General features: G+C 38.4%; 1 protein-coding gene across 1 annotated transcript; it reads right to left on the bottom strand.

Annotated features, from left to right (window-relative positions):
- Positions 1 to 931: 931 nt before the first annotated feature.
- On the bottom strand, positions 932 to 25,675 carry LOC121956659 (uncharacterized). The gene is made up of 22 exons (XM_042505007.2): positions 25,418 to 25,675; positions 22,278 to 22,355; positions 22,083 to 22,148; positions 21,593 to 21,744; positions 21,412 to 21,496; positions 20,530 to 20,707; positions 18,883 to 19,054; positions 17,142 to 17,259; positions 11,145 to 11,243; positions 10,044 to 10,100; positions 9,870 to 9,938; positions 9,692 to 9,781; positions 9,495 to 9,604; positions 8,103 to 8,613; positions 7,618 to 7,710; positions 5,300 to 7,516; positions 4,467 to 4,614; positions 3,817 to 3,934; positions 3,495 to 3,654; positions 3,172 to 3,273; positions 1,776 to 1,862; positions 932 to 1,685 (listed from the first exon to the last, which is right to left on the bottom strand). The coding sequence occupies exons 1-22, from the start codon at positions 25,541 to 25,543 to the stop codon at positions 1,545 to 1,547; spliced, it is 4,977 nt and encodes a 1,658-aa protein (XP_042360941.2). The 5' UTR covers positions 25,544 to 25,675; the 3' UTR covers positions 932 to 1,544.
- Positions 25,676 to 26,232: the final 557 nt, after the last annotated feature.

The following is a 26,232-nucleotide window of genomic DNA, read 5'->3' as shown; positions in this document are numbered from 1 at the left end:
GCTAGTTTAAATTACTATACTATACTATATACAGTTAGCTAATTTTCATCCGTGGTTCCTAGCCTAGGGTCATGAAATAAATCCGAGGGGTCATTAGATGATTAATGGGAGAGAAAAGTACAAATTAGTTTTATCTTTTTAATTTTTTTTTAATGAAATAATTAATAATTGCATTTTTTTTAAATTAAAACATGACCATAAATATTACTATATTTTATTACATTATTATTTTATTACAATGAATATCAGAGCAAAACTAATCAAATCAAAGCAGCTGGCCACTGGCATTTTTTAATCAAAAGGTTCTGGATTATCCGTCTACCTCATGTCAATGTCCTTTTACTTATAATAGCACTTTATACAACACCATTCCACACTACACAACAGAAATTACAATGTTTAAATTAATTGCTTTATTTTGTTCTTATTCCAGTCTTATTCTTTTTGTCTATATCATTACAATTATTCATTTTTCCACTCTCATGTGTTTAACTGTTGGAAGTTTGATGTTGCCTGAAACCTAAACATCTCCTTGTTGCTCTAATGCATACACTACACTATAACTACAGATACACAACCTGAACTTTGACGAGCTTGATGCTCAAAATATGCTGCAAAAATACCACGTCTGTAAGGGCTTTTATTTTGAAATATTTACTCTGAACTTCACTTCTCAGGAAAATTTTACTTCTTCTTCCCCCAGAAAACATGCTTAGCACTGTTAGACAGCTTCTATATTTTTAATCCATCGTCACGAAATATAAATAAAAATGACTGTAGTATAACTCTACTTTTTTAAAAAATCTTTGATGTACAAGATGAAATTGAATAAAACATAAAATATAAAATGTGGCCACAAATTTTAACCTGGCTGATCCTCAAAGACTTGTGGCATGATAAAAGACGAAAAATAACAGAGACAGTGTAGGTGTAATCTGCCAATTTGATTTAATTAATAATTATAATTAAAAAAAACATTTATATTTATACTGCAGTGTACACATATAAATTACAGTTTGTGTTACCTGCCAGGCATGTTTAAAAATGTGTTTAATTTAAAATTTGATTAAAGAAATTGCTTGAAAAGTTTGATGACTTACAGCAGAGGATGAAAACATACATGTATGACAAAACATGTAATTGCACAAGTTAGATTAAAGCATCACAGTAACAAAAATACCTGTACAAAAAACATATATACAACACACAAAAGTAACCACTTTGATTTTTTATGATGATATGTGGGAAAACATTAAAAATAATGTGCAGGTTTACAGGACCATTGCAGTAGAAATCACTGTAAAAGGACAAAGTCAGTGGCAAAAAGGTTAATAATGGATCCAGACATAAGACACATGACACAGACAATATATAAACGTCTTTATCTCAAAATATAAAAGGAAGTGTGAGGAGAAAAGTTCCTGGATTTATTAAATTAGATGAAACTGTTTATTTTTTGCTTGATTTTTTTGTTGGTAATACTAGAGGGAGACTATTATGCGTTCCAGTGAAGAAAAATGATATGTTGCTTTTAAAAAATAGTTTCAGGGTGAGGCCTGGTCCAGAGCCTGATGAGCCAGCCTCAGGTTTTCTCTCAGCTCATCTGTCTCTCTCTCTGTTTTGGCCCTCGTGATGCTCAGCTCCGTGTACATGTCTTTATACTTCTTTGTGGCGTTTCTCTTGTCCTGAAACGTGACAGATCTTAGGTTTATTTCCTGTCTTTGATTCGCAGTTATTATATATTATTCTAGCTGCTTTACATACGTGACTCTCACCCTCTGTGCTGACTGCAGGTCGTCCCTCAGAGACGTGATCTCCTGCTTCAGACACTGGACCTCAGACTCCTTCACTCGCAGGGTAATCTGAAATATCAACAACTAAGAATCAGATCAAATCTTTAGAGAAGGTGCAACTAAAGAATCATACATTCACCGTTACATTTTTATTGCATGTGTAATTGCAATTACCAAAAAAGAACACAAGAGGGAGCCACATTGATTTGGAGAGGTTCGGCAAACATATTCAAGATGAAAGCTGAAGAAAACCAATTTTATGTCATCTCTTTCACTAAATTATGGAAATCTTTGTTTTTGTCACATTGCCAGAACAGATGAACATGGGGAAAATTTCATTATTCTAATGAAATTTCCTATTCTTTTTTACACGTTTTTCTTTTTACATGTGTATGTATGTGTTTAGAAGACTATTATCAGTGGTGGAAGTAGAAGTAATAGTAATAGAGGTATTCAGATTATTTCCTTAAGTACAAGTAGCAACATTACACTGTAAAAACACTGACTTACATGTCATGCATCTAAATTGTTAAACCTGTAATAACTGTTTGGGGTTATGGGGTTTGGGGTTAATTCAACAAGCTTTTATCACCTTTTAAGTTGCTAGTTTGAATTTGTTACTATACGGTTGCTTATTGTAGCACTCAGCAGTTATAGAGAATACTATCATTCATTTGTGTTGTATTTGTTGTTCACCTAATGAATGTTAAATCCAATATTCACTCTCTTTTAGCTCCGTTTCTGGTCTGCAACAACTCCTGAGGGAAATATCTGTCTATTTTGGGTGCCAAATGTGTACTATGTTCATCAGCAAGTTTCTAACTGTGTCTGTCTGCTGTTTGCTGCTGAGCAGGTAGTGTAAAGTGGGTTTTTACTGTTTTTTTTTACTGTTGAAACGACACCACGAGAGAGGTGAAAGTAAATCAAGAACAGTTAAGTTGTGGGCTGGAGAGACAAATGAGTTAGAAGAAGAGACACCCCGATTAGACAGAAAGGATGGGTGTTGGAAGGACAGTTATCAGGCCCGATCAATGCGTTTTTTAATTGTTTGGGATTGGTTATTTTGAGCACGCGTCCCACACGATCCTTTGTTTACATCCACCATCACTCAGGTGTCATAAAAGGAAAGCACAATTTATGGCAGAGTTACAGATTTTATTGTGATGCTGCTTCTCCAATAAGTAGAAACTGATTTTTTTTGTTCATGTTCAACTTAAGATGCTCCACCACTTTCTGTGGAATTTAGAATTTTAGTTACCATACTGTAATGCTGTAATAAATGGAAATGTGACTGACTTTTATTTGCTATGACTGGGAATGTTAAATTTAAACTGTAACACGACTTATAAATGACCATAAAGTCGAGGAGAAGACCTACCTCCATTTCATACACATCCATTCCCTGACTGAGCGGCAGAGCGTCCTGCTTCGCCAAAGAGCACAGTCTGGTGATCTCTGCAGCGAGGTGACCGCTCAACTCCTGGAGGACAAAGTCAAAAACAAAACAACAGTGAGGCTTCCTACTTAAAACCACTCCTTCAGAATCATTTGAAAGATATGGTTTTCATATTTAAAAAACTCTACATATAAAGAGTCTAAATCAAGACACAGAGTAGTTTTTACACCCTGGATCTCTGAGGGTATAACTGTGTAGAAGAACATGTCAATTATGTATTAAAGTGTGTATATGAGGTCTCTCGCCTGGTTTCTGGTCCTCAGGTCTTGGTTTTCCTGCTGGCACTGACACAAGGCTTTCCTCTCTGCATCCAGAGCTTGAACAAGGTGTCCGTTCTCCAGGCACTTCAGAGAGAACTGCTGCGACAAAACCTCGAGCTCCCGCTGGTACGAGGCCAGCTCCTCACTTCTCAGACACACATATATTCAATATAAACATCAAAACAATTAAAATGTGTGGCCACATAATATATACTTTATTCCTGCACACAGCAGCTCAGTCATCAGTTACAAGCTGCACCACAAATAATATTAAGTTTGGGAAAGGGTTCCTATATACAAGACGTACCTGTGCTGTCTGTATACATCTTCCAGATGTGTGTTTCCTGTCCTGTTCTCTGACTGACATCTCCTCTGCACCTCCCTCTCCAGCTCCAGCCGGTGAGCGTTCTTGATGGCTTCGATTGCTGACAGAAGAAGAAAAAAAGCTAATTCGACATACTTTTAACAGTGCCATTTTGCCAAAAGAATAAACAAATACAGGGACAAGTTACCGCCCACAGCTAAGTCACTGACTTTATGACAACAGTATATGTCCTGTTTCATCCCCCGCAGCATTATGGTTAATGTAGATGCAGAGATTTTGCACTAAATGGAAGTAAGAGAAAGAAAACTAATGGGTGTTACAAAATCTATAAAAGTTACTTTTTTATGTAATCAGATATTTATTATTCCCTTTAAAATAGTTGTAACCCCTGATGACAAAACACAGACCATAATGCAGTGTTATAAGACAAAATGTTACTATGATGTTCGATGTGGTATGTGGGTTAAGCATGTGCAAACAATGTTTTTTAAGCAGTTAAAGAAGACCTAAAACAGAACGCTTGGGTTAAAACCAGAGAATTCCTGCTTAAGAGCTAAAAGTTTGTTTTTTTTTTACTTGCAGGGAGATTTTCAAAATAAGATACACTGAATATCAGTTATGAAAATCCTCACCAGTTGCCGTTGCAGCACTTTCCTCCTCCAGCAGTCGGTCTCTGTCCACCAGGAGGCGCTCCACTTCCTGTTGGTGTCGACGCTGCAGCTCCTCCACGACTTTCAGGTGAGACTCTTCCATGGAGGCGAAGCCGCGTCCACATGTGGCCTGAAGGAGACGTTCACATCGGTCACATATTTTTAACTGTCAGGGTGTTACAGTGAGTGCTTCTCACATTTTTTTGATATTAACTAATTACCTGACTTCACCCTGTTAAAATGGTTAAAGTGATTGAAATTTAGCAAATATTGATTTTTGACTAGATTAGATTTATCGTAGAATTTCTCGTAACTTGTGACCAGCCTGTTATTTCCTGGCCTGTGCTACAAATAAGCTGAATGCAGAATACATAAAAACAGTCAATTGTAAATAAAAAAAATAAACATATCTTCATTATTTAAGACGTATTTGGTGAAAGGCTTTAATTAAATTAAAGTTAATAACAATAATTTAGCTAGAATTTTGGTTTTGTTTGTATCATGTTGGATTAATGTTTTTTTTGGTTTCTTTCAGTTAAAATCAGATATCAGTCAGCCCTGTCTGTTTCAATGAATGTGACATGGTTTTACAGATTTTTGAGGGTTTTTTTAATGATACACCACAACTGCGGCCGCTTAAAACATTTTGAAGTGGGTGATGTAATTATGTAAATTCTTGTTTCATTCCCTTTAATATCTAATCGGCTTATAATATCATACTAGACTATTTTGGGCAGTCTATTATTTATGATACAGGCAGCTTCAATCTTAATCTTAAAACACTGGCTGATAAACGCCGCTCCAGCTCTACCTACCTTCAGCTTTTCCATCTCCATCTCATGTTGCGTCTGTACAGAACTCATTTTCCCATCAAACTCTTCTTTCATCTCCTCTGCCATGACAGCCAACTGCTCCTCCAGCTCCTCCACTCTTCTTCTCAGCACTAAAACTTGCTCCATCTCCAAGCCCAAAACATCTGTTTCCTTGCCGTGTGCACCACTTTTCTCTGTGTTTTCATCTGCTATATCATGGATTTCACACTGGCTTTCATCACATGGAGGTGGGATTTCCAGGCACTCACCCATCTCGTCTTCTCCTTCCCCATCTGCAATACTTTCATCTGCAACCGGTAACTCAAAATCTGTGTCCTGTGTGTAAGTGTCCTCTGTCTGACAACACCTGTCCATCTTATCGCACAGTGATGTTGACTGTTGTGCTTCTAGGTTTGACAATCTTGCTCTCAGTTCCCTGTTTTCTTCCATCAAGTTGGCACAGTTTCTGCAGGAGAGAGACGAACTGAGCAGTTTTTGTTTGCTTTCTTCAAGTTGCCTCTTGTATTCTGACTGAAGGCGGCTTAGATGACAGCAATAAAATGCTTCAGTTGCCGCAGAGTGAATGAAACCAGACCTGGGATCCTGATCAGAGAGCCTGTCAGCTGTCAACTTGAGTTTGTCGTGCACTGAAGTGTCAGAGGAGGCGAGGTGGCTCAGAAAAGAAATTTTCATCTGTGTGAAGATTTTAAAATGTCCCATCTCGCATGGCTGGCTGTTAAAATCAAATATCCTGCTCTCATCCATCTTTTTCATTTCTGTCTTACTTGCAGTATTCCAAATAATATCCAGATCTTTCAAACCTCCCTTTCCTTCATCTGTCTCAGAAAGTAGACCATGCCCTAAGAGAAGCATTTGTTTCTCTGCTATTATACGTTCTGTCACCTCACCGAGAAGCACTTCTTCAGGTTTCTCCTCATTAAACTGGGAGGCGTTCAGTTTGTTGAGCAGTAAACTCCAAAACTCTTCCTCCCACCTCAACTGACTTGCCACTGTAGGCTTCCTCTCTTCCTCCTTCCTCAAACCAAAATCCAACGTGTCAATCACCTCCAGTAGTTTCTCCAAAGCTTTCAACCTCATGACCATCCCGTCTATCACTTGCCGGATCCTTTCTTCACCAGAAACACATCTGTTGCTATCTCCATCTTTCAACCTCTCCTTCTCCTCCAACTCTTGATTCAGCCTCTTGATATCAGCCTCCGCCTCTGCAGCTCTTTGAAGGTGAAGTTTCTCTGCTTCCTTCAGCTCTGCGTTCTGCATCTGGAGCTCCCTGCAGGTCAGCTCTGATTGGTTTAGCCGCCTCTCCAACTCCGTCAGCTTGGCCTCGGTGGCTTCAAAACATCGGAGCAGGTACCCCTTATTCTCCTGTTCTGTTTCTTCTGTTTTTGTCGGGGTGCTCACCTGCAGCAGCGCCTCCACCTCCCTCAGATTCTCCTCCAGGGAGGTGATCAAGGTCTGGGCCTCCAGGAGCTGCTGGTCTTTGGCACTCAGCTCCTTCTCCAGATCTTCTAGCCTTGTTTGTTCCAGCTGTTCCACTTCAGGGAGGTGATGGGGTTCTGTGTACCTGCTGCTGAGCTCGACTTTTAGCCTCTCTATCTCGCGGTCAGCCTCCGTCAGTTGGTTCAGCATCTCCTGGTTGCGCTGGTTGAGAGCCTCGTTCTGGCTGGTGAGCAGCTCCACCTCTTTGGAAAGCCTCCTCACCATCGCCTGGTCTGGAGGAATGTGTTGCTCCACACAGCAGTTCAGTGAGTCGTCATCTGCCTCTGCAGGCGTCTCCAGGGTTAAAGAACCATATTCACTAGTATTTATTTGTGTGTCTGTGCTGGGGATCTGCTCACAATCATCTCTGTCCAGCTGATTCTGGTGGTTGATTGTTGCAACGTCCAAGTCTACAGTTTGTCCGTCACTCTGAGAAAATAAGTGCTGGCTGTCTGATGCAGGTGATAATGATAAAGGTGTCTCTTCTTCCTCAGGAAGCAAATCCGCTAGTTCTTGTAAATTTCCCTCCGTGTCATGCAGCCAGATGCTGGGAGTCTGAGGTGGTAATGAAGGCTGCTCCTGCATGCTGATGATGTTCTGTTGTTGTAAGAGCTCTCTGGTTTCTTTGCACACATGCTTCAGGGTCTCTGTGTGGCTGTTTAATGGCTTTTCATTTGTGTTTGACGGGCAAAAGTCTGCTTCAGGACTTAGAGGAGGGTCCAGCTTCGGAAACAAGTCAGAAAAAATGGGACAAAAAGAAGGATTAGCAACCACACATGAATGAAAAAATGAGACAAGCAAGTAGCTGAGGCCAAAACACAGACCTGCTGCTGATAACATTCTGCTGCAGCCAGCTGAGCCTCCAGCTCCAGTCTGTGATGCTCCGAGTCTGCCAGCTGGACCTTCAGATCCTCCACCTTCAACAACACAAAGAAAATCAGTTAAAAGCTTCTCACATCCTGAATTTGTAGCTATAATAATCAGCTGGATAAAGGGCTTCAAAAAAATATCAAATCCTTTATATTTATGCTTATCTGTCCAGTTTATCAACAAGCTGCTATCGGCGTATGACGTAGTAAATACAGCCTGAGCAAATAGCCCCGACATTTCCTTTCCAGTAAACTTGAATTTTCCAAGAATTTTGAAACCCTACACTGGATTATAAAACTTTAAAATCAGTTAGGGGACCACTAAATTCAGTAGGATTCTGGCCCTGGGGACCATGAATATTTGTTGAAAACTACAAAAATATATGCTTTCAAATAACTTTTACATTAATTGGTACTGAGCGCAGACTTAAAGCACTCACCTTCTTCCTGTAGCTGTCCAGCAGCTTCTCCATCTCCACAGAGTCTCTGGCTTCAGTAAAAAGCGGGACACTTCTCTCCAGTCTGAACACCGTCTTCTCCACCTGCCTCCAGCAATCTTCCATCTCTTCCTCCGCTTTCTGCTGTGATTTTGGACTCAGTGCTCGGATACCGCCATCTGCTGTTTTATCTTCAGTCGCCTCCCAACCCAGAGGGAAGCCCAGCATGCTCTCATACCTCTTCCTCCTCTCCTCCCTCCGCTTCCTCCTCTCCAGATCCCCCAACTCCAGTGAGCACGGAGGTTTGGTCGTTTGAGGATCGGGTTTGTTCTGAGGCCTGAACTCGGCCCAGTCGAAGGTTTTGTAGCGTCCCTCCCGCCGTCTCTCCATCACACTCCTGTGTTTGGCATGAGGGTCTCGCTCAGAGGAGACGTCAGCGAGGGGAGAGTCCTGAGTCACATCTGGTTTGGGGAGGGCTTCAGGAGGACTGCATGGAACGTGGTGGCCAGGTAAACTGTGCACAACACATAGACACGTTTGGATGGAGGAGAGGAAAATATTAAAACTTAGAGAAATTATGAAACCTTAGCTGAGTTTTTAAGAAGTCAAAGAATCGCTAATTATTTTGATATATTATTAGTTGTTTAAAAAGTGAGTCTGCTTTTCGCTGTTTTATATTACAATGAATTCAATATGTTTAGGTTCTGGATTGATAGACAAATCAAGTTATTTAAACCTCTGAAACCTGGAGCAACATCTCTTTTCTTTTGCTACTTGCAGTCGCCTTTCACAAGTATTTAAGCCATTAAATCTGCAGAATATTGGTGCAATTTCTTACAAAAACATGGGGAAAAAGCAATGAGCAACTTGGTAATCAATGTTCCACAATTTACATAAATCAATAGATTTAGAAAATTATTTCTTAAAACGCTAGGGAAAATGTCTAGGAAAAAAATGTCTAGGGAAAATAAAAAGAAAAAATGGGTGGAAAAAAAGAAAAAAATATTTTTATAATTATTATTATTATATATTTTAAATTATGTTGTAGAATTATATCATTTTTAGGCACCTTTCGCTGAGTCTTGTTTGCCTTGTGTTTTTTTTTTCTTTTTCATTTTTTAAAATTAATTCTCAGGTAATTTACTTTTTTTTAAAAAAAATTCATGATAATTTTTTGTGTCATTTCTTGTTTCATTGCTCATTGCGTTCTTCTCAATGTATTTGAAAGGAATCAAGCCAATTTACTGAGGTTTAAAAGGGTTAAAGATGTTAGTGTGTTAGCATACGGGCAGAATTGGTCTTTACAGATTTCTTGTAAGACTGAATATTTGTTTTAAATTACTACACACATTACTGACACCATCACATAGGAAGAGTATTCAAACTTGACTTTACCTGGCTACATCTGGGGCGTTGGCTGGACGTACATTTTTCATCAGAGCCTGGATCCAGTTCTTGCGTATCCCTGAAGTCATGGCAGATAGCGTGTAGACACCCTTTGGGGTCTAAAAAAAAGAATATATAATTAACTTAATTTGACTTCTTGTTGATGCAGAAGAGAAAGCTCTTGTGTACAGTAACAGTTTCCTTACATGGATCTGAAAACCGTAGTTCCTCTGCACCTGATACTCAGACACATTATAACACTTTGTGAGGTCGATTTCTCCTTCAAGATCTGAAGCCTGAGGGGAGAGAGTAAAAGACATTTGAACATCTTAAATTAAATACTTCTGATTTGTATTGTCTATATAAAAAATACTATTAAAATACCTCCTCAGCTATTGAGTCCTTGTAGTACCTCAGACTGTCAGCCGACAGAACAAACCAGTATTTCTTCCACTAGAGGGAAGCAAAAGACAACGAGCAAGACGATGTTCATTATCAAAATGTAAAGAAATCGTTCAAATCAAAAACTTAAATTTATGATTTTTTAAAAATGTTTACCTGTTCATTTTCATCCAATTTAACCATCCAGCCTTTTTTGAAGTTCAATAAATCTGGCTGTAAAGAAAACACAACTTTAACATTTTTGCTAGTCAGACTTGTGTGTAGATGAAGTATTTGAAAGGTTCTGTTTATTTGTGTTAAATTATATTTAAGCAGTTCATTTTTCCTAATAAATCTGAACTATGTTTAAAGAAATACTGTGCAAGATTTTCTTTAAAAAAAACAATGCATAGACCCACATAAAGTAATCCCTCTCAATCATCACATGACCCTGTAGAAATATGTGGCGGCGTATTCATCTGCAGAGACTCTGCCCTCTGCCTGGATTTTGCAGTGCAGTTTTAATGGAGGTCTCTAGCTTTGCTTTGCTGTTCTTCTATTTCATGTTTGTATTGACCAATGTATTTACAGTGTTTTCAATTGCAGTTAATAGGTGAGACTTTTCATCTCTGCAGGTTTGGGACTTTCACACTAGTCTTTAGTACAGAGAGCTGCAGACACACAGGCAGCGGCACAGAGGAGGAGAGACCCTCTGCGTAGAAGTGCTGCATTTACAGCTCACAGCAACTTAATACGATATAGTCTGGCTTTAGTTTGGCATTTAGTGTTGGCAAACACCATGTTTCACATGGTGTTTGGTATACAAAAAAAAAAACAAAAAACGTTGAATATTCATGTTGAACAGCCAAATCCAATTCGACTGGAATAATTTTGAGTCGGCCACAGCCCTAGTCTGGACTGTCAGTTGGACAAAACAAACCTTATGAAGGTTTAAGTTTAAGTAAATTTTCCGGTTATATATATTCAATTCATCTAACTTTTCAGTGCAGGACTTTTATAGTTGTGACAGAGTACTTTTACAGTGTGATGTTAGTACTTTTATGTAAATTAAGGACCTGAATACCTCCTTAACCATCATATTGAGATTCTTAAACAAAGTGTAATGAGCTGTATGGCCTCTAGGGGTCATAATTGGGTTGGCCATGTTTTTTATCTACACTACTACCTCTCCTGATGCAGCTTTAACTTGCGGTCACAAATGGTTAGTATTTTGTTTTTAAATCCTCAGTAAATACTTGAATCTGTGTGTTGACTCACCGTCATGACGTTGTCGGACGTCCTGCGGTCCAGAGACTTGGATCTCCTCTGTGGTGGGGGTGCAGTGAGCTGGGCTATGTCTCCACATGACTGCAGCTTCTGTTAAAGACAAAAAATCAGATGATAACAACTCCTTTCATCACTAGCATTAGTATTTCTTTTTTTTTTTCTCTAATCTGAAGACGTGAGGTGTTTTCTGAATCAGGACGGTGGCAGTGCGGCCTGCATTCCATCAAGCAGAGTAACCGATAGTCTGGATCCTTGGCAGAGATGTCAGCTGTAAGGATTAGGCCTGCTGTAGAGCACTGTGGGGAGCCCAACAGGCTTTTCTACACTGCCTGTTAAACTCTTACTCACATCACCACTGAGCTGCACACGGATGACTGCATTTGGCTATGTGGAATGCATGAAAAGGTTTTAGACGGTACATAATCCCTGATACTCTGTGGCTTTTTGTTACAAAAATGATGCTACAAGTCCAGAAACAGTGAGCGAGATCCCTGCATGCTTCTTATGATCAGGTTTCATGCTGGCTGGTGGAGCTGCACGGATCAGTCCCTTTTAAGTCTGAGTTACACTTTCAGTAACTGAAACAAGGGTACATCTTTTGTTTACTTGAAAAGATTCATTCTTCCCTCTTATATAACCACTTTAACAGGAAAAAATGACCACTTTGATCGGACAGAACATTCTTTGTGTTTTTCTTTTCCTGGCATTTACATTGAAAACTATCCAAGGACACAAAACATGGAGGAACACAGTGCTCTGGGCTGCAATGATCTTTTCTTTTTCTTTTTTTTTCTTCACAGACAATCGCTGACCGCTGCAGACAGAGCCTGTCCTCTGTTTGGTGAAGATGCCTCCCAAAGCTGGAGGGGGGGGAGTGGGGGGAGAAAGAGGAGGTGGCTGTCTTGGGAATCTCAGCTCTGAGGGCCTGAATGAACTCCGGACAGGCTCTTTTGACCTTCTCCTGGCTACCAAAACAAACCAAAGACACATAAATCCTCACACGGGATAAAATGGGAGTGTATTTAAAAGGCAAATCCTCTGGGAAATGAGCCTGTCTGTTTAATCAAAGATTAACGGCTGCCACTGTGATGACCATCTGTGTCAAAATAAATGTACTGTGAACATACTTTTACAGTTGTTTTCTACTTGAGCTTTGACCACTTGTCTCATGAGGTTGACACAAGCAGTAGGAAGAAGTCTCATAACAGGACAAAACTGTTTTAATAATTGCCATTTCAGATCTGAAGTCAAGCTGACAGACCGACGACATCTAGCACTGATCACAAGAAACGTAAAGAAAACAGACTTGTAACAACAAAGCTGTGATGTTCGCAGTCACTGAGTATCAGATATTCAACATACAGAATGGAGAATAAAACATTTAAAGGAATCCTTCACCCACATAATGATCATTTGCGTTACTTTTTGCATTCAGTTACTCACCCCCTGTGTAAATGAGACTTGGATTATACTGCACAAGTTGTGTGACAGTTTCTCAAATTATGTTTTGATCAGGGTTGGAAATTTACTTTTTTTGCCACCTGCTACGAGCCACTCAACAGATTAACATTGTTTTTCTGAGTGAAGCAGATCTTACAGCCACTAGAATATTTTGCCAGCATTTGGCTGGTGGCTGGTACTTATTTCCAGCCCTGGTTTTGGTATAGTTTTTTCTGTTCTTGAATTTGGACCCCTATCACTTCAGTTTATCAATATTCTCCGTTTTTACCATGGATGCATGAGAGAAAACAAAGTTTTCTTTACAAGTTAAATGTAGCAGGAGGTGAGTAATTGAAATACAAATGATCATTTGGAGGTGAAGTATTCCTTTAAGCAATAATAATGAACAAACCCCATGACATAAATGAAGCACGAGCAAACATTTGGCATCATGGTTTAAGTCAGCAGTTCTGGGGCTGTTACCAAAAAGGAAGTTCATCTTAGGTTACCTAATATTGGTAATCCTGGATAACTGGTATGATGAAGTTAAGGGGTATTCCATAAATCAAGATTATCAGTTAAAAGGCTTTTTTTTTTATTTGAAGACTTATTGTTTATTTTAAGGAAATTTTGTTCCATAAAGGAGTTTTAACTACAACTGACTCCTGTTAACCTGGAAACATATCCTTCCAGACCAGCGTGAGCTGAACCTCAGAATTAACTAGAGTTGCATTTAATCCAATAGACTGAAACACAGTCAAAAGTAATCTTTTTTTTCATTCTGAAATATCTGTAATCCACTCAACATGCACTTAGAATAACACTTCCATCTTTGACCTTTGGCTAAAGCCTCACTGTAAGAAACATTTCCACATTTGTCCTCTCTTCAAATGTAACTAAATAAAATGCATCATACCTTAAAACTAGAACAGAATTTAATTAAAAAGGAGGAAAGTGGCAAACAGAAACTCTGAAGGAATTTCTGCTTAATTTTCATTATATGGATGCTGTTTTGTTACTTGTACAACCCAAGCAACATAATCCACATGAAAAATTAGAGGGGGAGGAGGCTAATCATTTACTAATTTTTTTACTTTTTCTAAATCAATGAACTTGTTTAATGGTGCATTGCATCTTACACATCTTAAGTTCACATCACTGAGAGTTTACATCAGTCATGGGAATTGAACACACAATGACATGATTACAGGAAACGCTCAACAAACTGACAGATAGCAGCTGACCTGAGTTCATCAGTGAGATCGCTGTTGACCTACAGCTTCCTGCCAAAAGTTCTCTTTTGCTTTGTAAATGGCAGTGAGTTTTTACTCCCCTAATTATGCGGAGTTAAACCCAAATATAGCGGATTAACCTAATAATCAAGGTTCAAGGTTCATCTTAACAATCATTATACAATAAAGGATTACACAACCAAATGCAGTTGTAGCCCCTTCCACTTTCCACACATAGAAAAGGTTTAAAAAAAAATAAGTTAGAATAGAATGAAGCAACAAAATAGACAATGAAAGTATACAAAAGGACTATGGTAAGAAATAAAAATAAAGGCTGAATTGTTTTTACACCAAAAGGTAGATACATACATAAACATATGCAGAACATGTACATATATATGCATATTGATATTCATATGTATATTGATTTGATATTTATAGAGAACAAAAAAAAAAGACTTTGGGAATGAGGGTGGTAAAAACATTTAGCTCCCTGAAACAGAATTTCCTGAAGTAAAACCTGGCTTATTAAAGTAAGCCTGATTTAACTGGTAATCTTGCTCTTTGTGGACTGTTTATGCTTCATGTTTGTGTTGTGTGTTGATACTGTCACACACAGACGTTAACGTCTACTGACCTTCTTAATCACTGGGGTCTGACCTGACAACACACAGTGACTATCATTCCTGAACAGATGTGCACTTGAAAAGGAGGCACGACTTTCAGAGTTTATCAGGTTCAGTAAATACGGACCGGGACATGTGACTCTGCACTTTGTCTGCAGAGTTTTGACATTCTCGTAAAGAGTCCTTGAGAGTTCCCAACATTGCACAGTATCTTATTTTGGCGTCTGAGGAATCCCTGGAAAAAGTCTATGAGAGTAACGCTGTCTCCCAGATTACGACACACACTAAAAGGAGGTGGACTGAACACCTTCAGGGCATCAAAACCAGTTCTGTTCACAAACAAAATGCAGCTCGGAATGAATCACAGCCTGTCTCCCACCTGCTGACACATGCACCCACTCTCACACATGCTTGGGGGAAACACATGCTTTGACATGGCAGTGTCAACTTGTCCACGTGTTTCATGCCGAACTCTCATCGCCTTTATTTTCAGCGCTCAGTAGGAACCGAATGTGAGTTACTGCGACGCAGAAGACTTGAATAAATCTGGTCTCATGTTTACACATGTTGGTTGGCTGGAGCAAACAGAGATTTACTTCGTCCAGAGCCTCATCGTTAAAGTGACGTCAGAGTAACACCTGGTTGTGTGAATCATGTTCAAACCAGCCCACAGCCAGTACAAGCTGTACACAGCTGGATGCAGTGACTGATCTTAATCAGCAATTCCTATTTATGGTTATTACTATCAAATGGTAGCAAATGGCCACAGTCACGAAACTGGTATTTAAGACCTATTTCCTTAATCGTGCCACTACTATATGCTCTGAGCTTCTTACCAGGGTAACAACAATAATGAGAATTTTTCAAGAGATATTTTTGATTTTCTTCAGTGTCAGAAATGATAATGCAACGTCAGTTATTTCCACACAAGAACGTGACAACCCCTTAATCTCGGGCGCCCCCCAATCCAAACATAACTACCTCACGCACTATCCAGCGAGTGATTACGTCACTTTCTTTTGTTGTCTTATTTCATTTGGCTAGCCCTTTCGTTTCCTTCCATTTGCCTTATTTTTTAAAATGTCAAACTGTTCCTTTAAAAAAAAAAAAAAGACACTGATAATGAGCTGTCAGAAAGGGTGCATTCATTTTTCACAGTGACAACAAGAATCATAAAACATGCGGAAACATGTTGCTGTGGTGATTTCAAAGTATTTTACTGTTTGTGATTAAACAAAACACGTCTCCAGGATGACTCACCTTTAAGGTATTTTGGGCACATTCTACTGGGAGGAGACCCCTGTGACAGACCCAGAGCACGTTGCAGGGAATACATATTGTCGCTCTCCAACAAAAATCATCTTTGTCCAAATTCAGTGTTTGGGTTTTTTTTAAATCATAATGAGGAGAAGTTCTTTAATGGCTGAGAACATTTTTATACTTCTTAAAGTGAAACTCTAAGTTTCTTACTGTTGTCGGCACATGAAGTTAAAACAGGTAATTTTTTTAACAAAACACTATTTTCTTAAACAAAATTAGCTTGTACATGTCTGCTTGGATCTGAAAGTTAATTTCAGTCAAATTCTCAAGCCCCTTCCTGATGTTGAGGAAATACACTCCATCAATGTTTCCTCTACTACTAAATATGGTTTAATAATGTCCCTTAATCATGTATAGGTAAGTATTGTTTTACTGAATGTTGTCATGTTATTTCCATATAAAAAAATGATTACATGGTTTATCTTTTCATAGTTGTTTATGATTGCAAAATATTTGCTTCCACTGCAGCATGCCAAGTCGCTGCAAGACATACTTCAATAAACCGTATAATGTCTGACAAAAAAAACCCAAAACAGTTAAAAATATTTCAGTACTTTCAGACAGACAAAGACCATAAATATCGTGGCTGTTTCCTCTGGTAGCAAAGCAGCAAGCCAAACCATCCACACAGAAATCTCTGTTAACAGATATCTGCGTATGTATGTAGAGTCTGTAGGCAGCTGTACAAGATTTTGGTAGCAGAAGTGTTCCTATTTCTGTTTGTGGTCCAAGTGGTATTAAATAATCACATTTAGGAGAAATGTTTAACAGTCCATGCAGACAAACATAATGCATTGCCCGAAATGCAATCTTAGTTATCATTTGACAATGATTTAGCTTTTTAGTTGCTATTTTATATGAAGATTAGAAATGACTGGCACAATGAAGAGGAATTCTGAAATCTGGCAGCTACACTGGAACCCGTAAAATATTGGCTGTTGCCACCAGAGTCTCACTGTCACCAGACCGATAGCCAATGGGTTCAGAGATTACGCGCTCTCTCAAAGGTCCATAAATCTGCTTCTAGTGACTGTCAAAGACTCCCAGTCTTTTCAGCTGAGACATTAAGAGACAGTAGAGCCTCACCAGTAAATGCCTCCTGGAGCCTGTTGCCCAACACTTATATTTTTTTAAGTATGCTGGCAGGAACTGGTTCTAGCATAATCTGAGGGTGTACTTTCCCTTAAAGTTAAAAACACCATTTGAAATCCTATTGAATCATATACAAAATATGTATGAAAAACACTATTCTTCAGAAAGAACTGAGGGTCTCCCAGTTCTTAAATCTAGTTATAGTGAGTGTCAGAAAATTGACCAGTGTAGTGTCAAAGGTATACTGTAGATTTAAACATTGTACTTGGTGTGGTTACCTCCCGCTTGTTGGTGCGAGCTTCACTCCTGCCCGTCCTGGAAACAGATGTCTCCCCTTCTTCCTGTTCTTTCCTGGTGGCCTCTATTCCCAGCAGCCTCTCTGTTAGGCTTCCAGGGCTGGAAAACATGAACAACTAATTAGTGAAAAACTATGTATGGCTTCCTTAACCCCGCGAACACACAGGTGGGTTCTGACATAATTTCCACCAGCACGAACACTGTGGATGACAGCTTGATAACAGACTCCAAACAGCACCTGTGCAGCAGAAAAGAGCCCAGAGGACAATCAGAGTGTCACCACTGTTATTGTTGCTGTTAAAAGGTGTTTTGCATGGAAGCGGAGAAGGTAATACAGAGGCCCAATACCCCAAAGTAATCTTATGTAATGTATACACAACTGTCAAGTGATGAAAAGCACTGCTGTTTGTTAAAAGTTGGGTTTGTGTGATTGTGATGTGTGCTGGACAGGAAGTTGATGCCAAGAATTACCGTAACATTTTACAAGATCCTTTGTTTGTGGTTTGTCTAGTGGTTGATTCCAATCGTCTCAATTGTAGCGTTAGTTGTTAATCAAATTAAAATTCCAAAACATGCTGGATATACTTCTTTAAATATGAGGATTCAAAGTTTTTCTCCCTTTGATGATGATCTAAAATTACAATCTTTGATCTTTTTTAAAAATGACTGGTCAAAAAAAGAATTATTGTTAGATATCAGTTTAGATACTGGTAACTTATGATTGGTATCTGTCAATGTTTTTAAAGATTTTTAGTTACACTTATAGTTTACATCATTTACAAAAATGCGAATGCTTCACACACATCTCTCCTCCAGCAGCAAAAAAGATTTATACCATCAGCAGCTCAACTTGGACATCCAAGTCCCTCAATCTTTCTCTTTGTGAGCATATTTGCTTTTGCTCCTTTGCTAAAAAAAAAAAAAAAAAGGAACTAATGTTGCAATATTATCAAATAACAGTGATGCAATTTTTTAGTACTCTCTGTTGGAATGAAAACTTGACAGAACTTTATAAATCCTGTTTTAAGAATGTTTAACACAGTCGGTAAAAATATGAAACATCACATGCTGAACTCTATAACTTTGAGCACACTATAAATAGAACCCTCTGTAAACTTTTGTTGATATTTTAGTGTCCACTCTGCCTGTGGGGGGTGCAGACAGCTCTGTGCCCCAAAACTGAGCTTTAAGCTGAAGTGTGCTTCCTCTGACAGGCAGGCAGACAGTCAGTAAGGTCCTGAGAAACAATGCCTCAGATATCTAATTACACCAGCCTTTTGGAATTTCTGGCCTTATTTGGGGGGCATTAAGTATTTTGTGTTTTTATTTCCCAAAAAGGCAATAAGTGAAGACATGAGATGTATTCTCGTCACGTGACCAGTTTACATGCTGCTGGGGCACAAACTGGGAGTGTTTCTTTAAGCTAAATTTAAAAATGCGGCAGCCTGATCTGTAAGGGAGGGGTAGAGCGTGAGCCTTTGATCTAGTGTTTAGCGGTGTGTGATGGCTGCTCAGCTTTATACTGGGGGGAAGCAGAGAAGCATTGGATGTCCTTTGTACTAATTGCTTGCACATTTACCCCCTTTTCCTCTGCCAAAGCACTTTAAAAATGGCTGGTAGTAGAATATGCAAACATAAACATCAGACTGCAGCCAAACACAATGTATAGAAGAGTTATTTATACACATTATCATAAAAAACGGTCCCTGATTCATTTCTAACCTTTTGTCCTGGCTCTGGTTCTTGTTGTTTGCTGATGTTTGGTTGGTGTTTGACTCAGCCAGCTGCTTGTTACTGCCGGGGTCGGTGTTTCCACTGGTCAACAAGTCCAAGGAGCTGACTGGGCTCCTGAAACTGCCAGAAGAGACCGGGCACAGGTAACTAGATGCGTTGCCTGGAAACAAAAAACAACACAAAAGGAATTCAGACTGTTGAATATACTAAAAGCATGAACACAATTTGGTGTAGTTCCACTCTGACTCTCTTTAAAACAGCCTGCAGGCAACAAGCTCAATGAAATCATTCTTTTTCTAATCCTAGAACACTGCGTAAAGTTCACACTGAGGCCAGTGTCACACAATCTCCAGAGAAACTCTGCCCTTTGCTTGTATTATCTTATTTTCGTCTTATTTTGCGGAGTTCACGACCTTCCCAGGCACAGTGCGCATGTGACATTGGGACATTAGAAAAAGGTAGCAAACGCATGCCAGACCGTAAGCTGTAAAAATCATAAACATAGCACCAGAATAACGCAAACATAGCGGACGAGAGTGATACTGTTTACAAGCAGTAATCGACAATTCCTGCATAGTATTCCTTTATTATAAAATATTGTTCAGTGCAGCTATAATTGCAGTTCAGGGGGGATTTAAAATATCTGAATTACTTTGTGAAACCAGCAAATGATGTATTATCACCTCTTATGAGTTTTCTGTTTAGAAATCAGAATGCATTCATGAATTTAATAACAATTAAATAAAAACATTGAAATAAATAAAATAAAACAAAAAATATAAGAACATTAAAATAATAACATAAAATAATTATTGGATAAAAGATGCAGCAGGATTTAGCAACAAATTTTAATTTATTTTTAAAATATACATAATCATAATATAGATATATTATGTAGCAACAAATAAATCTACCTTGAATATTTGTCTGTATGTGGCTATTTATGTTGTGAGCAGTTTCATTTCTACTGCAATGTTGGTTAAAAAAAAAAGGACAACAAAGAGAATTCAGTGACAGTCTACAGGAATTCAATAACAAGAGGGAATCCCAAAGGAGCATCATTCATTGGATAGCCTCCCTGTATAGTTCTCAGATGGTCACTGGTGTATAACCATCACTCTAATGAAGCAGCCTATAGGCACAGTCAGCAGGAGTTAATCCAGGCCTTTATTATAGGACCTTTCCAGACCCTGCAATAAGTCTGACGCCAGATGGGTGCTGCTGTCCACTTTGACGCAGCACAAAGCTCCAGTGAGGAGGAATACCTGTCCTGTGCTAATCATCAAGCCTATTAGGACGTGTTTAAGAGGTCTTTTATGGATCATGTTTGGCTTTTATGATGCCTGAAAGTTGGAGACACATCCTGCACATCCCACAGTGTGTTTCTGTCTGTACGCCTTTGTTTATGTAACTTCCTGCTTTAACTCCTCCAGCCTGTTCCCAAGATTAAAAGTCAGTACTGGGTCAACATGCCTGGTTAAACAAGGGTTAAATGAAAGGTATAAATAAAAAGCTGGAAGTGTGAGAACATCTGCAGGACGTTAGGACAGTGAGACAGAGGACAGGAAGTGGCTATAACTGGCTGACAGACATGAAAGCCTGTGTATGTGTGTGTATGTTTTGCCTCTGCTGCACCTGCAGGGGTCTTCTCCGGGCCTGGGGGATCTGTGTCTGGGACAGTCCATATGGGGGTTTCACCCGGTCCCCTGCCCTGCTGCTGGTCTTCCTGCCACCGACCGCAGCCGGACTCTGCAGCGTTCACCGAGGATGGGAAACTTGGATCAGTTGCAGCCATCTTTGCTGGGCTGGGTTCCTAATTGTTTTGTTAGGGAGAAAAAAAGATAATTTAGTTAAACTTTTTTAATTTATTTGTTCTCATATACCCCCCCCATTTAGCATTTATAAACAGTGTATTAACATTTAATAAATGGTTTATGACGGACCGCAGAGTAATGTAGTTATAAGCAAATATAAGTGTTTATTGATGTACTTCATAATTATCAAAATTATCCCCTTTTTATTTAGACTATATGATTAATCGATTAAGAAAATAATCTGCAGATTGCTACATAGGCAACATTGCGACAGTTGAAGGTGAAAAGTGTCCAACGTACCACGCGAAACTTTTTGACCGTTATGAGTGCACCATCCGATCGCTCATAATGCGCTGCATTTTGCCAGATTTTTCTGTGTGAATGCACCAATGCATCACAAGTATAAATACTGAAGTATCGAGACAAAGCATCAGTTTGAGCCACAACTATACTGGACGGATTGATATGGAATATGACATTTATGTTCCCTCAGTATGAAATGTAAAAACTTTGGTGATAGAAGATGAGAAATAAAGTGCCAAAATTATAAGGATTCATCCTCTGAGGATCATGAATATTTATAATGAAATAAATGGCAATCAGGCTGGAAGTTGAGTATTAATTTGGCCCTACAGTTAGCAGGAAAAACCCAATATGTGCTGAAATGTGAAGTGAAGCATTTGATGGACATCTGCTTTGCTACCTGGGTGGCAATAGGTTCCACTTTGCGTTTTTTCTTCTGATTCTGCTTATTAGTCCGTAGATAGACAGCAAGCTGTTCACTCCACCTGGTACACAAAGACAGAAACAGCAAAGACAAAGACGTTAGATACAGGAAACCACACTATAAACTGGTCCGGTAACTGCTATACAGTTATACTGACCCATTAATAATCTCTTTATTGTCAGCACGGATGAATATTTCCTGCTCTGACGTGACGATGCAGAGTGCATTTCTCTGGCCTGTCCTGGGCTCTGCATCACTGATGTCCGTACACAGATTCATGTTCACCGTCCCTTGTGGCAAAGTGCTCGGCTGGAGGGGAATCAAAGCATTCTGAAATTATTCTGGAGAGCTAGTTACAAAATCTGGCTTACACAAGAGACTGATCACCAGAATGTGCATGACTGACAGTTAAACAGAGAGTAGTTTGTGGTGTTAAGTGTGGAATGAAAGAGATTTGAGGGGATCACAGAGAGAGGGGGATGTGTGCATTAGAGGACAGGCTAAGCCCAAATCATCTGCTGTGGTTCTACACACGACATCTGGCCAAAAGATGCTTGATCCCAACATACTATAAATGTGGATGCATACACAGAACAGGCATTACTGCACATTGCTACATCATGTATATTTTTGTTTGGGCGTCTTACAAGTTCATCGAGGGCGAAGCTCAAGCTGCCGTCTTCATAGAGGATAAAGAAGCGCCGCTGCCATTTCTGACATTAAGACACAACAAACAAAATCACCTCAGCACATTTTTCTAGAGAAAAAAAGTAAAAAAAAAAAAAAACAAAAAAACTGGAAAATACATGAATGTATTTCAGATTAGTTTTATCATGACCTACCCTTGACCGCTGCATGGGATTGTCAAAATCTGTCCCCACTGGAGCCAAACACAGCCAGCCTCCATAGATGGGTTTTGCCTGTAAGTGGAAACTGATTAGATAGTGTTCAGCCTCTGAAGAGTCACCATACTAATGTAGAGAACTGAAACAATTAGTAGATTGATTGATTAAAAATCCAACTGGCAACTGATTAAATAATCAATTATAATCAAACATTCTCTTGTTACTCCTTATCAAATGAGAGGATCTGTGATATTAGTTTACAGAAGATATTTTGGTTATCAGTGAATATGTCGGCCTGGAAGTGCCATGAAGCTGAAGTATAGAAAAGTAGCTTTGAAATCACTCAGAAACTCTGCTAGCATCTTCAAGTTTAATTTACAAATATTAAACTTGCTGCTCCGTTTGTATCTTGGTCACAATTCTACAAAGAAACCCAAAGGAACATAACAAAACAAAAACAAAAAAATAAATCTGTCTCAACATTGATGATTTTTTAGCGAGAACTCTCTGAAACTGATCACACCATCAGCCTCTTAACTTCAGTATCAGCCAGGGCTATAAAACAATACATTTGAATATCTTTGTCTTTAGAAACAGTGAACACTATTTTATAAGTCATTCGGAATAATCAGTGCTGAAAACTATCCTTAGTTGTTGCCTTACAGGATCCTTTTAGATATATACTGCATTGAAACGTACACTAAAACTAGATTACGAAGCCGGTATCTACAGAGTTTTATTTGCTGTTCTGTATTTAAGTGCTTAAGTTTTGATTTGGAAAGCAACTTCTCTAATCTTCTAGTTTTTTTCTAATCAATATGATTGCACATGCAAGCACCAGTGTAGCTAACCTTTCAATCAATTAACACGTTTAACTTTGGACTTTTAAATCTTGAAGGTAAATGCAAAAACTTTTCAATTGGGGGCAAATGTTTCTGGATGGACCACCAGACTACGAGCTGTATAGAAGCAAAAAGACTCTTCTTGATCAGCTATCTGGGCTGCGACTAATGATTAATTTCAGTATTGACTAACTTGCCAAGTGTTTTCATTTGATCTTTGAAATTTCAGTGCACATCTCAGTTAATATGTCATGGTGACAATTTCCCTGAGCCCAAGGCAATGCATTCAAATGGCCAATTTTGTCCAACCAAAACTTAAAGACATACATTTTTCTATTAGATAAGATGACGAAACCAGCAAATCCTCACATTTGATAAGCTGGAAGACAAGAATGTGTTGCCTGTTTTTGCTTTGAAAATGACTCCAGTGGTTTATCGATGATCAGAATAGCTGTCCTTTAATTTCTGTGTGATTTTATCATTAATTAGACAACTCCTCTTTTTGGCTCTGCATGAAATCTTTGGAAGCGCTCACTATTTGCGCAGAAACACTACTGTCTGTATGCTTGTCTTTCAAAGTACTATGAACAGTATGCAGAATTTTACAATATCTTAAAAACACTATAAAGATGCTCCAAGGCAGCTTTTTCTCTGTGAGCACAGACTCAGGGTAATACCATGTGTAGTGTCTGCAGGTTGAGCAACAGAGCTGAAATTACAGGGCTCAGTGAAACCAGGCAGGAGGACAGAGGGTAATAACATATTTTAACAATGTGAGGCATGTAGGAAACTGTCATGATCATCTCCTTACATCACCTCCACATGACAGACCTGCAGCAGCAATGTTTTCAGAAGCACTGGACCGAGTGTACAGACACTTTTTGTGAGCTCTAAGTAAATAAAAGACTTGCCTATCCTGCTGAAATGGTTTACCAATATTTAGACTGAGAGATCATGTTGTTTATTTGTGGTACAGCTAAAAGCAAAGGTTTTCTGATACCACCGTCTCAAATATTTTCTTATTCTATTATATCTGGGATCTTAAAATAGTTGAAACAAGTGGATCTTTGAACAGTCTAAGCAATTTTAGTAATGGCTTGAGGAGATTATGGAGAGCATTTTTTAACTCTTCATAGACAAACTGATTTGGTGTTCATGGAAAAATTAGGATTCCCTACCTATCTTTCCCAAGTCAAAATCAGACAATACTGTGCCTCTGGGATCAATGAGGGAGAGAAACAAATCTACTGTACTTAAGCAAAATTTACAGGTGCCTGTACTTAAACTTAAATATTTCTATTTCATGCAGCATTACACAACTCCCCTACACTTCAGAGGAAATACTTTTTTACATTTACTCCACTTAAAACAAGCTAAATTTCAACCAGCTTCAACAGTAAAATGCTAGATATGAATTAATGCAACAATATCACAGACTATTTGTCTGAAGAACAAGCACATATTTTGAAACTTTAAATGTATTTTAGTGTTTAATCTTAGACTGTACTTTTACTTACACTTGCCACCTGTTTCTAATTTGAATTACATTTGAAATGATTCTTCTCTTTTTTTTAATTATAATATTAATGTATAAATAAGCAGACACTTTTCTGCTTCCCTGAAAAAGTCTGACAACCCTAAATACCCCTACCCCTTGCCAGACCTCGCTCCCTCTTCTAATAATTGGTGAACAGTCCCTAACTTAACTAACATTTTCACGCATTTTAACATGCTAACATACCCTAAAAATAAATATAGTGGTGGATAGCTCAAAATAAACCATTTATTTTTAACATTTTCAAATTTAATGACTGAATATTTTCATACTAAAAGGAAGGCTTAGTGTGCAAATAAATTACTCTATGTTAATTAAAGCATCCTAGCAAATCATTTTAGGATGCTAACAACAAATGGAAGAGGACAACAAACATTACATCGAGTATTGGTTAGAAAAAGGGTGTTTTCTTGATTCTTGATTCTATTTAGAATCAATAATTTTAGTGTAAAACTACTTTACTCTTAATTAATTTGCCTGGCGTCATTTTAACTAAATTAGAGTGTAGTTGAGTGTTAATTGAAAGCTAGCAAGCAGTTAAAATCTGAACCGTTTACGATGCTAATAACAATCATGAGTAGACGACTTCGGCAAATATGAGTTAAAAAAAATGTTTTCTGGATAGTGCCAGAGGCCAATTTCTCTATTAATAATTTAGGGTAAAACTACTAAAATTACTCTTTAAATTAATTCACAAACAATCGCATTAGCACATGACTAAAGGTGGAGTTTAACATTACCTGCTCCATGTCATGGTCGTTTAACAAATGCAGCTCACGGGACTTGAAGCAGTTCTGACATTTACTTTTGTTAAAAATGTTTGCTTGAAATTTGTTACAAGGACTCGTCGCCTTTTCCCCCGACATGTTTCAGTCCTCTGTCGGTGAATAATCCAAACACAGTCCGCTCTCCGCCCTCCGGTACTCGGCTTTGAATGAAGCGGTTGATCCTGTACGAACATCTGTCAAACACAGAGCTCTTCTCTCTGTCGCCATGGACATGTCATGTGACGCGGTATACCACCACACAACATCCGGTCACAGCCTACAAAATAAAACAGGCAACGCGTTTCTTTTTTTTCTTTAAAATAAGTAAATAAGCAAAATGCATTAAATAAAACAGTGTAAGATCTTTTAAAGTAAATAATAATGATAATAATAATAATAAATGATGACGATGATGAGAAGAAGAAGAAAGGAATGTGCAGCAACTAACAAACAATATAACAAAATAACTAGTTAGTCAGATAAATAGAGAAATACATACAATTAAATAGCCAAAGGTATATCAAATAAAAGTAATATAAAAAAAAAATTAAAAATAATTATAGCACTTTTCCCCCATTACCGGTTTCCAGTTAGTTAATGCATGCTGTGTGGTGTTTATTATTATATGGTTAATTATTTATATCATTTTAGTGAAAAAGTGTACAATAACAATAACAAAACAAACATTAAAAGATCTATAATATGGCACAGCTTCTGTTCTGACCTGCAGACATCATAACATAGGCACATCATAGTAACAACAGAAATGTTACTATGAATACATATCT

The sequence above is a fragment of the Plectropomus leopardus genome, chromosome 18 (genome assembly GCF_026936395.1).
Source record: "Plectropomus leopardus strain MGB_pleo_1.0 chromosome 18, ASM2693639v1, whole genome shotgun sequence".
NCBI classification, from domain to species: Eukaryota; Metazoa; Chordata; class Actinopteri; order Perciformes; family Serranidae; genus Plectropomus; species Plectropomus leopardus.
Note: the sequence above shows the minus strand (reverse complement) of the source record. Positions and strands in the feature narration are given on the sequence as shown.